A 12,151-nucleotide genomic window follows, 5' to 3' on the forward strand; every position below is an offset into this window, starting at 1 on the left:
ACTATGATATATTAAAAAACTATAAATAAATATACAGAATGTCCCAATAGCCAACAACAATTATACTTCTGATACTCTATCAAGGAAAGTTCGAGTGAAACTTTGATTTAAAAATATGTTCATTCTCTAAACGATTTTGTTTTCGTTCAGCATTTTTATCTTAAGAAATTAGGATGGACGCTGTTGGGTAATCAAACTTTGTTCTTTTTATGAGAAGGAATTTGCCGATAGTGTGAAAAGTGATAATATATTGTGAAATTTTCATCGAACAGTCTACAAAACCCTAACACGTGTTTTACTAATCTTCAAGCGCGTGTGTTTCTATTACTGTCTGTATGCGTGCGCGTATGTGTATCAAAAGATGGATTGCGAGTGTTGAATTTGTCTTCAAAAAACTATTTTTACATATGTTCTTTGATTCTTTTGGGAAAAAAATCCCGTCTTCCGTACAAAAGCGATGATTTGTTTTCAATTCGTAGTGTATTGCTGTGAACCGAGATGTTCGTGATGTATAAAATAATAATAACCAGATAAGAAGACCGTGTAGCTTACGAAGAGGAGGAGGAAAAATGAAATCTAAAAGTACTAATAATTCCGGAGAGGCTAAAATATTCAAAAAGTTGACAAACTTCGTGGCGTCGGCTGTATGGAAGATGGTTGGTCCTAGGAAGAAATAGTCATCGCCCTAATTTTCAGGTTTTTCTGTACTGTTTTGGAGCCACCTGATTTGTTTATTTCTTCTGAAAAAAATGCAGAAATGGGCATTTCTTCTACCATATTTTCATGAGCAAATATTCTGTAATTTTTCAGTTCTCTTCAACAGATTTCCCCATGTGTGATCCCAGGTTTATTTTTTCAATATCCTTCATCTCATTCCCTGATCTGTTTCCGTTATGAAGATTTTGGTACGCACATAACTGGTTCCGAATTCATATAAGGAGTTGATGATCCGAGTATGCTCATCATCTTTTATAATGCTAATGATTTCTGGAGTCCATTATAGAGCCAATCTATTTCTGTCAGCTTGTTCTTTCAGTTCTACATGCCATATCCAGACTAGTCTCGATATCTGAAGGAATATTCATACACTAATTTCGTTCCTTATGCAGAACTGTACGTGGAAAACGAATGTACAGTGAAAGAGCGGGTAGAAGTAATGAATATTACTCTTGTAGTCGCGATGTAAGAGTACACGTTTCCTGCTTGCTTCTTTTCCTGTACGCACACATTCAAGCACGCATATACATGATGAATCTGATGACTATGCAAAAAAAGAGAAACAAAGCTGATAGGACACTAGAATTATTATAATGGTATGTGATGGATTTGGACGATACTAGAAGGAATTTCATAACTTATTTAAGTAACACTGTATTGTTAGGTTTTCACTGGATAGCTTACAAAACCGCAACACGTGTTTCGCTGTACAATACTATCCATGATAATGATTAAACAATTCTCACAAATAAAATTTCGGTGTTATTACTACCAATGAAGCTACAGTATTAGTAAAAGGCTAGCACAAACAAGCAAATGTTACTTGTGAGAATTGCGTAGTTATCATAATGGGCAGTATTATTAATGTTCATTAAATAACGGATAGTTGTACTTATAATTCGCTATATAATAGCTTCCTCAAGCGTTTCCATATATTATGAACGCTTGAGGAAATTATTGTATAGCGAAACATGTGTTGTGGTTTTCATACAGTATGAACACTTAAGAAAACTATTGAATAGCGAAACACATGTTGAGGTTTCTATACAGCATCAAAGCGTTTGAGGAAACTAATGTATAGCGAAATACGTGTTGTGGTTTTCATACAGTATGAACGCTTGAGGAAGCTATTATTTAGCGGAATACGTGTTGTGGTTTCTATACAGTACGAAAAGGCTTGAGGAAGCTAATGTATAGCAAAACACATGTTGTGGTTTTTATACAGTATGAACGCTTGAGGAAGCTATTGTATAACGAAACACGTGTTGTGGTTTTTATACAGTACGGAAACGATTGAGGAAGCTATTGTATAGCGTAACCCGTGTTGCGGTTTCCATACAGTTTGAACGCTTGAGTAGGCTTTTGTATAGCGGAACACGTGTTGTGGTTTCCATATTGTATGAACGCTTAAGTTGCAGTTTTTATACAGAATGAAAACGTTTAGGGAAGCTATTGTTTAGCGAACACGTGTTGTGGTTTTCATACAGTATGAACGCTTGGGAAAGCTATTGTATAGCTAAACACGTATTGCGGATTATATGCAGTCTGAAAACACTTGAGGAGCTATTGCATAGCGAAACAAGTGTTGCGGTACAGTGAAAATCTCACGATGAAGTATTACTTGAATACATTACAATGATATTGAAAATTAAGCAAATGAAGCTATCAAATTATACAAAATTTATGTCAGAGTATCTGAATATGTGAATTTAGTATACTTTATTAGTACTAGCTGGAATTTTTTGGAAAAACTGTTCAGTGAAAGTCTCACAATAAAGTGTTTTTTGAATACGTTTTGTTAAATGTTTGTTCTCTAAGCATCTTTTCTCAAGTTTTGAATATCTCCAATATTTTTATTGAATATAAACTTTTACATTATTTGTTTGCAGAACTCGACACGTGAATCACTCTGGATGAAATTATGAGACAAACTACACCTCAATCATGGTTTTCTCTGAAGCTGAAAGTACAAGTTGCGAAATGACAATTGTAAATTAGTGTAAATATCCACATTGTACTGACATGATTGCCTTCAAATCGTTGATATTCACTCACCTGCGATGGAAATGGATTCTTCACGTTTATTGCTCGACGAAGGGCTGCAATTTGGTGCTGACAGTTCTAGAGTGGGTGATTTGCTAATGGATTCCAGCGGTGACTCGACTGATGCGGGAACTGCATTTGGTTGTTGGGAGCTACGGCGTTTCATCGACTTTGAACCGATTTTGATAGGGGCGTGCATATGCGGGTAGTTTTTGCGGTGCTCTATAAACGAAAAAAAGATCATGTCGATTTTCTAGAATTACCTGCTACATCTGAAAAATAGTACTGGGTCGAATAAATGAAATCACTATTGTTTTTTCTAAACGTTTCGAGTTTTCAACGTCGGTAAGAGAATCAAATTGATTTCAGTCATTTGAACTATTCCTTTGATCGTTTAATTCGGGAAGGTCACAAAAAACACTCAATTCTCTGCTAAGGCTTAATTGTTTCGAAATCGTTTATATCAATGACAACATAAACAACTACCTATCAGATGGGTTGAATAGTTCGTAACCTAACACACAGATGGCGCTACTAGAATTGAATGCATGATTTTCAGTTAATTCTAACCTTCAAAAGACACGTGTATCAATTTCACAGCTGTCGGACTACTTAGTTTGTGGGATATAACATTTTGAGTGAAATAACTATTGTTAGTTTGAAAAAAATGGATTAAAAGAAATTTCGCGTGTTGATAATGCATTGCTTTTTGGCGAAAAGAAATACTATTGAAGCCAAGGCTTAATGGATTGGATTGATAAATATTATCCGGACTTTGCACCAGGAAAATCATCCGATTTGAACCGATTTTGATAGGAGCGTGCATATGCAGGGAATTTTTGCGGTACTCTGTAAACGAAAGAAAGTTCATGTCGGTTTTCTTGGTCGAATGAATGAAATCATTATTGGTTTTTTCCGGCGTTTCGACTTTTAAATGTCGGCAAAAAAAGTGGTTTCAGTTATTTGAACTTTTCCTTTGATCATCTGTGTGTTAATAAAACACTGCTTTTTGGCGAAAAAAATACTGTTGAAGACAAGGCTTGGATTGATAAACATTATTTGGACGTTGTACCAGGAAAATCATCTGTTCAGAAGTGGTTGGCTAAGTTGAAACGAGGTAAATTGAGCATGAAAAATCTTCCGAATAACTATAGACTAGTCGCTTTGCTATCAGTGATATCATGGAGAAAGTCGTAAACTACCATATTCTCAAATATTTGGACGACTTCAACATCTTGAGCGATCACCTCTGGTGTTCCTCAGGGATCCATTTTGTCTCCAACCCTCTTTTAATTGTATATCAACGACTTTTTGGGAAAAATCAAGAATATATTGCTTTGCTGACGACAGCACACTTGTCTCGTCATTCCATTTGGATTCCAGGACATCGACTACGGAGGTACATCTTTACCGGCAGCAGAAGGTTGCATATCTTATTAAGGATGTAGAAGTGATTTCGAATTGAGGTGAAAGTAATCAGGTTCAATTCAATGCCACAGAAACCCAGGCATCAGTTTTCTCCAAGAAGATAATTGTCTCCGAATCGGATATAATAATGTCAGGTCAGACAATCAATTCCGTTTTCTGCTTCGATAAGTTTGTTGAGGGTTAAAATGGACACCAATATGTCTTGGTATAATCATGTAGAAAACTACAGACCTCAGCAACGTTTGATGCTTTATGAAGCTCTGATCAGACCTTCTTTGGAGTATTGTTCTCATGTATGGAGCTCTGCCTCCAAACGAAGTTGCTGATTTCATCTGCCTGATTGGAATCGTGAACATCACGTGCAACATTGATACCCTGGAACATGGAAGAAAGGATGGAGATTTGTCTCTCTTCTATGGATACTTTCACACTGACTTAGCACATTTTATTCAACCAAGAGCAGTACATATCAGAAATACGCGACGGACTGTGGCTGCTCATCGTTTTGAAGTTCAACTGAGTACACCTCGAACTTCACTGTTCAAGAACTCTTTCACTTGGAGAACTGCGTTTATGCGAAATAAACTTCCTGGGAACGTTTTTCCAAATGGATTTAATCTCCAGCGAGTCATATCTAATGTGAATCGCTACTTTCCCACAGACACTGCTCTGAGAGGGCCTTGAGGGTTTACCTGTATTGTGTTTTGTCCTCAAAAAAAACGAGGACGATGCACGCAGTGAACGCCCCAAAGAGGCTGTCGCTGATGAAAACATCAAATGAGTCCGTAAAATAATTTTGGATCACCGCAAAGCGAAGTTGATCGAGATATCATGAAATATAATATTTACATTTGAAATTTTCAACATGAGGATTGTTGTAGGGAGGAGGAGGTTGACAAGAGGTTCATTTTCAAGTAAAAATGTGTTCTCTTGAGAAGTTAAGTTAGCATGTTCCATGATTCCTTTACAATTTCAATATCAAATGACTCAATCAGAGTAGTTTGTCTGGAATGATTTGTATATTAGCTAAATATAACCAAAACGTGAAATATATTATCTCTGATATTTTCAACTAATTGCTTTGATGTAGCGCTTCCCTAATGGATTAACATATTTATCAGAGAAACAGTTTCTGAATGATTTATGTGTTTGGAAACTTGACACAGCGAAACTCGGAGAGGAGATCTGGGAAATTATGCGTATCCAAACGACCCAACTACCATTATTTCACAGTACTGAATTATGAACTGAAAATCAAATTAGTTGCTTATTTGGGACAAGAAAATCATTCATTGTATTACAAATAGTAAAGTTTCCACGCACCTAAATGGATTATCTGTGACGACCTAGGGATGAATTACGTTCTTAGGTAATAACTGAAAGAAAACTAGAGTAATCAATCCAACTATTATCTATACAAGTTACTATTTGAAATAGGGATATATTTCAATTGTTTGATATATAGGCATCTAAAAATTAAATTATGTTAATTGTCTATTTTCCTTATTTATGACGATGACCAGTTAGTTGATTGCTTTTTACCAATTCAATTTTATAAACTAGTGACTACGTATACTATGTATACTGAGTAAATAATTATCTAAATGATATTCATATAATTTAATTTTATTTATTTTATTTATACAGGCTTTGTCAACAAGATGTTATTCTTTGATAATGAAGCATATTTTGATTGACTGATTGAATTATTGGTGAGTTCTACATTTGAAATCATTATTGTGAATGTTGCTTCAATCCCAAATTTTGGACGAAGCTGCAAGGTGGAACAAATATTCACTGATTTTATTTTATTGTAATGAAATGAAATCAATGTAAATAAAAAACGTCTTCGGCCTCAGAACAAAACACTGTAGCTGCACGTGTTTTGCTAACCGAATTAGCATCATCAGAAGATCATAAAGACAAAGACAAAGAGGAAACTCATCTCAGCTTCTTGTGCAGAGCTAGAGACAATAACATAATACCCAAAGGTTTTTTGCTGAAATCGACAATCCCAGGAGAGAGAGAGCCAAACGCATATTGGAAAGCGCCAGCCGAGCACCAATAAGGTCTCAAATTAATTACCACCATTGGAAGAGGTCAGCTCTGATGCAGGATGCCACAGAATGATTTGAAGAAATAAGAAGAGAGACCTTGGAAGAGGATCATGGACCAATCTTTGCCAAGATTGAAAGCACGTGCTTGAAGATCCGACAAGACATGGAGAATACCCACAACAGGAAGTGGGGAAAGTTGGTGAGAAAACAATGCCCAAATGCAGAACGAGAACAGGACAACTATGAAGCCGCTAACGTCATCAACATGAGTTCCCGCCCACTCACGGACATACACGAAGATCGTAAGAGACCCTACTGCATCAATTGAAAGGAAGTTGTACCAGACTTTGAAAAAACACCAAGTCTATTTTACGGAAAAAGAGAGATCATCTCTAACACCGCACCACAGTAAGCCCCCTCACTTGTATGGGCTACCCAAAATCCATAAAGAGGATGTTCCGCTCAGACCGATCATTAGCTCCAGAGATTCAGCCACTCAGAACTTGTCCAGATTTTTACTACCAATAATTAAACCACTGCAAGGTAAAACATCATCTTTTGTAAAAAATTCAAGGTATTTCGTTAAACTACTAGGGGAAATCGAAGTCAAAGAGCAGGATCAACTAATCAGTTTCGACGTGGAAAGCCTCTACACCAACGTTCCTGTCGAAGAAGCACTTCAAATCATATCAATTGACAATGTTTCGTGGTGTATTTCATCAGTTCGGTCTTCCATTGATTTGAAATCTCTGAAAAAAGATTACCCGGAAATAACAATTTTATTAAAAGAAAAAACTGAAATTACAAGGAAATAACATACAAGCTACAACTAGAAAATAAAAAATTGAAATATCAATGAAAGCTGAAAATTTAAAAATATTATCAACAAAAATGAAAAATAAAAATTTAAAGATTCCAAACCAAGTTACGTCACGACGTTTCGATTGTTAGTATCCACAATCGTCTTCGGGTGATAACTGGATTTATTCCTCCAAGATCTGACTATTTATAGGTCATTCACGTGCTTTCACCTTTCACCTATCCCCTCTTTCCTCTTTCCGGTTCATTGGTTTTAGTGGGAGATGACCGTTTGGCGGGAGTTGGTCGTTTTTTCGCTTGATAAGAGGTTTCCAAATGTTACGTATCTCTACGCTAGCTTGACTAAATACGTTGTTGGACAACATATACGCGGCTTCCTTGAATTTTCTCCTAAACCAGTGTTCCTCTTTGTGGATGATTTCAGCTTGAGCTCATTTGATATTGCTGGTATTGCTGGTTTCTCCTCGCTGTGTGTGTTTCTTATGCTCAGCAATGCGAACTTTCAATGGCCTCTTAGTTTCATCGTTGTATGATTCTCCGCACTCGCAGGGTATCCGGTAAATGCAATTCTTGGAATCACAGTCCGCGTTTGGTGGCCTGATTTTTGTGAGGCTGCTACGGATAGTGTTCTCAGATCTGAAGCAGGTCCTGATATTATACTTGGACCCAATCCTTCTTATCCTTTCCGATAATCCTCTGATGTAAGGAAGTACAAGTATTGGTTGTGGCGGCTTCTCTTCCTTGTGGAGCTCTTGCTGTTTTCTAGCTAAGGCCTGTTCTACCATCACTCTGGAGTAACCATTCCCTTGAAGGTCATTTTTGATGATGCCTATTTCTTTTTCGAGACCGTCCTTTGTGTTACAGAGCTCGAAAGCACGGTCTAGTAGAGTCTTGATGATTCCTCTCTTAGTCGATTGATGGCGGTTGGATTTCTTGTTCAGATACTGTCCTGTGTGAGTAGGTTTCCGATATACAGATGTATCCCATTTAGTGTCGGTCCTCTTCACCAATATGTCTGAGAAAGGCAATTCGTTGTGGACTTCCTTCTCCATTGTGAAAGTGATGGAAGGACTTACGTTGTTGATGTGCTTCTGGAAAATGTCTAGTTCTGCATTCCCATGGTTCCATATCTACTTTCACCGACTATAGCTGATATATTAATGGAGTCGTTTGAAACTTTGGCCATTGAAGAAGCCCACAAGAAGCCCCGAGTCTGGTTGAGATACGTAGACGACACCTTCATAATAATATTTTTTAATTTTCAGCTTTTATTAATATTTCAATTTTTTATTTTCTGGTTGTAGCTTGTATTATATTTCCTTGTAATTTCAGGTTTTTGTTTTAATAAAATTGTTATTTTCGGTTAATCTTTTAAATTTTTTTCAGAAATTTCAAATCAATTTTTATTACATTAGACAATGAAAGTCCGAACTGATGAAATACAGCTTTTTGCGTGTTCAGCGATTTTCTGCTACCGAAAAAAAAGTATAAAAAATTTGCATGGAATTTTGTGTGAAAAATGGAATTGAGTGTTCGAAAACACTTGAAATATTGATAGTGGCATACGGTGATTTAACTTTGAGTCCCAAAACTGTTAACAAGTGGTACAAGCTTTTCAGAAAAGGTGGAGAAGATGTGAATGACGACGCTCGCTCTGGACGCCCCAGCACATAAACAACCGATGAAAATGTTGAGAAAGTGAAGAAAATTGTTATAGAGAATCATCGAATTACTATTAGAGAATATGCTGAAGACGTGGGCATATCGGTTGGCTTATGCCATGTAATTTTTTGTGAGATTTTGGGCATGAAGCGTGTGACAGCAAAGTACATTCCAAATACATTACATACATTACATAAGCATCGCTCAGAAATTGTTGAATGGCGCTAACGGCGATCCAGATTTTCTTAAAAGGGTCATAACTGGTGATGAATCATGTGTATATAATTATGACATCGAAACCAAAGTCCAATTGTCCTAATGGAAGAGCCCAGGAGAGCCAAGACCAAAAAAGCATGCTAAGTTCGATCGAATATCAAGATTTTACCCACTGTTTTTTCGATTACCGTGGCGTAGTGCATCAGGAGTTCTAGCCACATGGTCGTACGGTCTATAAAGGAGTTTTATATTGAGAAATAATACGAAGAAAACGTCCGGTATTGAGGACAAACAATTCATGGTTTTCGCATCGCGATAATGCACCTGCTCAGTCGTTATTGCCTGTTCGTAATTTTTTGACCCAAAAAAATAACCGTAATCATGCTTCAGCCACCGTATTCACCAGATTTGCCCCACTGCGACGATTGAGGATATGAAAACTGAATCGCTAAAAGAGATCAAGGACATACCAAAAAATGCATATTAGAACTGCTTCGATGTTCGAAACAAGTTTGACACTTCTCGTAATCTAAAACTGATATTATATTATAGGAATAAAAACAAAATTATGGAATTTTTGAAGAATGCCAATACGATAAAGAAACTGTGATTGAATGTACAATTCCGCTGCTAATGACCTAAAGTTTTGAAGAGTTATTTTTAAATAAATAAATATTAGACCACCCTGACGACAAGATGATGGAAACCGAAAAATCTGAATTTCATGACACAAACTGTTGGGATGCGGCAAAAAGCATATTCGTCAGATAAAGGAGATATTAAAACTCGTATCGAAGTACATGGAGCGCATGATCAAACTGTAGACACCAGAAGTCTAATGTCGCCAATACGGCGACTATAGGATACAGACAATGTATAGAATAAATTATCGTTGCTTTAAATTTCAACCGTTACATAATAATAGTCTTCTGGATGCCATAAAGACTAGAAATGGCAAAGTATACACAACTCTCTATTGTTCATTTTTTTAAAGAAAAACTAAATGATGTTTATCGAAGGTTACAGACAAGAACTGATGAACGATATTACCAAAGGATGATAAGTGATCAGGGGTGCGGGCTATGATATTATTGTATGCATCCATAGAACTTCTGCAGGTCATTACTGGACAGAGATTGAAGTTAATTACTGTTAGACCTACTGCAAACCCGGACCATTGTTTTTTTGCAGGAGTATACCGAATACCTTGTAGAGTTGTGGCTATTTCTATTACGCATATAGTATAAAAAACGATCGACGGAGCATATGGCTATGGTCAAACAGATGAATAGACAGTTGCGTAGCATGCTTCTGCAGAAGGCTTGATATTTCCTTTGACCGAACGCAAATTCTACATAAAACCAGAGTATTATCCGCAGCTGAAGAGGCCATAGAAAACCATAAAGATAAATTTAACTTCAACCAAGGGAATAAAAGCTCAAATATCAATCAAACAAGGCTACCACATCGTCTTTGACAATGTGTGCCGTAGTTGTAAGGGAAACGTGTAGCATAACAATGCAGACCAAGGCTACGAGTCCCGAAGCAAATGAAATAATATTATGCTTTGTTGAAGTGTATTCTAATTTCGAGTATTTTCGTGATGATATGAAATACAAACGTCATCCTTCAAGTCTTAAAAACAGCACTTCAGGATTGCCTTAAATATAGTTGCAACAAAAATAAAATTTGGGGTTAAGGAAATTTTTCAAATATAACTTTATTCATTTCGAAACTAACAACTTAACAACCTTGAAATATATGAAGAGTACAGAATTATTTTATCATATTATGCATATTTCCATAAAAACAGAAAGAAAATCATTTCAATCGCACCTTAAAAATTATGGAAGTACAAATTTTGGATCCAACACCTTTTTTGACCCCACCTATTTTCGAATTGCTTAAACCATTAAGAGACATTAGTTAAAAATATAATTAGATGATATTACGAGTGTATAACAGTAACCTGATTGCACGACAAGAATGAATGTTGTAAAGATTGATTCGTCGATTCATTGCAGTAAGCCTTCACCATTATCGTGAATACCCATAACTGTTAATAAATCGAATATATTTGTTCAATACAGAATTCATGAATTATTGTTTGAATTCACGAACAGGGAAACCGTACAATATGGTACGAATATTTTACTTTCTATTATAATTCATACAAGAGAAGTCGAGCAGAAATAATGAGGATATGAATGAAAAATATTGTATTCGCTCTAATAGATAGATATATTTATTTGATTGTTTTACACTAGGTGTATTTCTTACAAAAAAGTACTAGTCATAAATAGACGTGTAATATATACAGAAATGGAATGCTTTCCTCAATCCAATGATATTTAAAAATATATGATAATATAATATGACGTATACATCAAATATGTTTTAAAAGGTGAAATACATAAACATAGAATTAAAACTGAATAATTATTTCTCGAAAAATTAATTTAAAAAATATTTATCATTTACAAATTACGAGTATTCAATTCTACAGTGCATTTCTTCAATGTCCCCCTCTTTTATTTTTGGAACGGGTCAACTCAAAAATTTTAAATTTGGGATAATGAAATTAATGCATGAATACTTTATATTGAAGTGAAATTGACAGATGAAACTTTCAAGATGGCGGCTGGGCGCCATCTGGAAAAAAAATTAAATGGAAAGAGGGTTCTTGTGACACATCTATTTGAAGCTCCTGACAAATGCTTCACAACCCTAGAATATAAAGTCTACCATGTTACAAAATAAATTAAAACACAAAATTTCTCGGTGTATTCATTGATAATAGGCTGAAATTTGATGAACACCTTAAACCCCTCAAGAGTAGGATCTCCTCCGGATGTTTTATAGTTGAAGTGGTTTCATATGGGTTGGGTTTCCATATCGCAAAGGCCGTTTACAATGCAGTTATTGAGCATACAACTCATCCCTTCTCTATTCTGTATTGATATTACAGAAGAGGGCACTAAGATGTCTCTGTAAAGTCCAACCCAGAGAATCGTGCAGGAACTTGTTCACTGCCAATAAAACAGTACTTTTTATGTTAGAGACGGTTTGCCTTATTTATAAACATAAATCGAAGTTCAACTTTGCTTTTACTCCTTATCCTACACGTAATACCAATTATACCTTTAGACTTTCCTTCCCAACTTCGAATTCAATCAAAGATTTCGTATACTATAATGGTGGTAAATTGT

General features: G+C 35.8%; 1 protein-coding gene across 4 annotated transcripts in view; it reads right to left on the minus strand.

The window, feature by feature from the left end:
• Ae2 (anion exchange protein Ae2) overlaps window positions 1-12,151 on the minus strand; it is a 276,285-nt gene that overhangs the window by 139,961 nt on the left and 124,173 nt on the right. For all 4 annotated transcript variants that reach the window (XM_074172605.1, XM_074172606.1, XM_074172608.1 and 1 more), the window contains one exon: window positions 2,773-2,982. In XM_074172605.1, the coding sequence (XP_074028706.1) occupies window positions 2,773-2,982 (210 nt within the window). The remainder of the gene's footprint in view (window positions 1-2,772; window positions 2,983-12,151) is intronic.

The sequence above is a fragment of the Leptinotarsa decemlineata genome, unplaced genomic scaffold (assembly GCF_025532065.1).
Source record: "Leptinotarsa decemlineata unplaced genomic scaffold, Ldec_3_MD MMD2_tig00000133_RagTag_RagTag, whole genome shotgun sequence".
Lineage (NCBI taxonomy): Eukaryota > Metazoa > Arthropoda > Insecta > Coleoptera > Chrysomelidae > Leptinotarsa > Leptinotarsa decemlineata.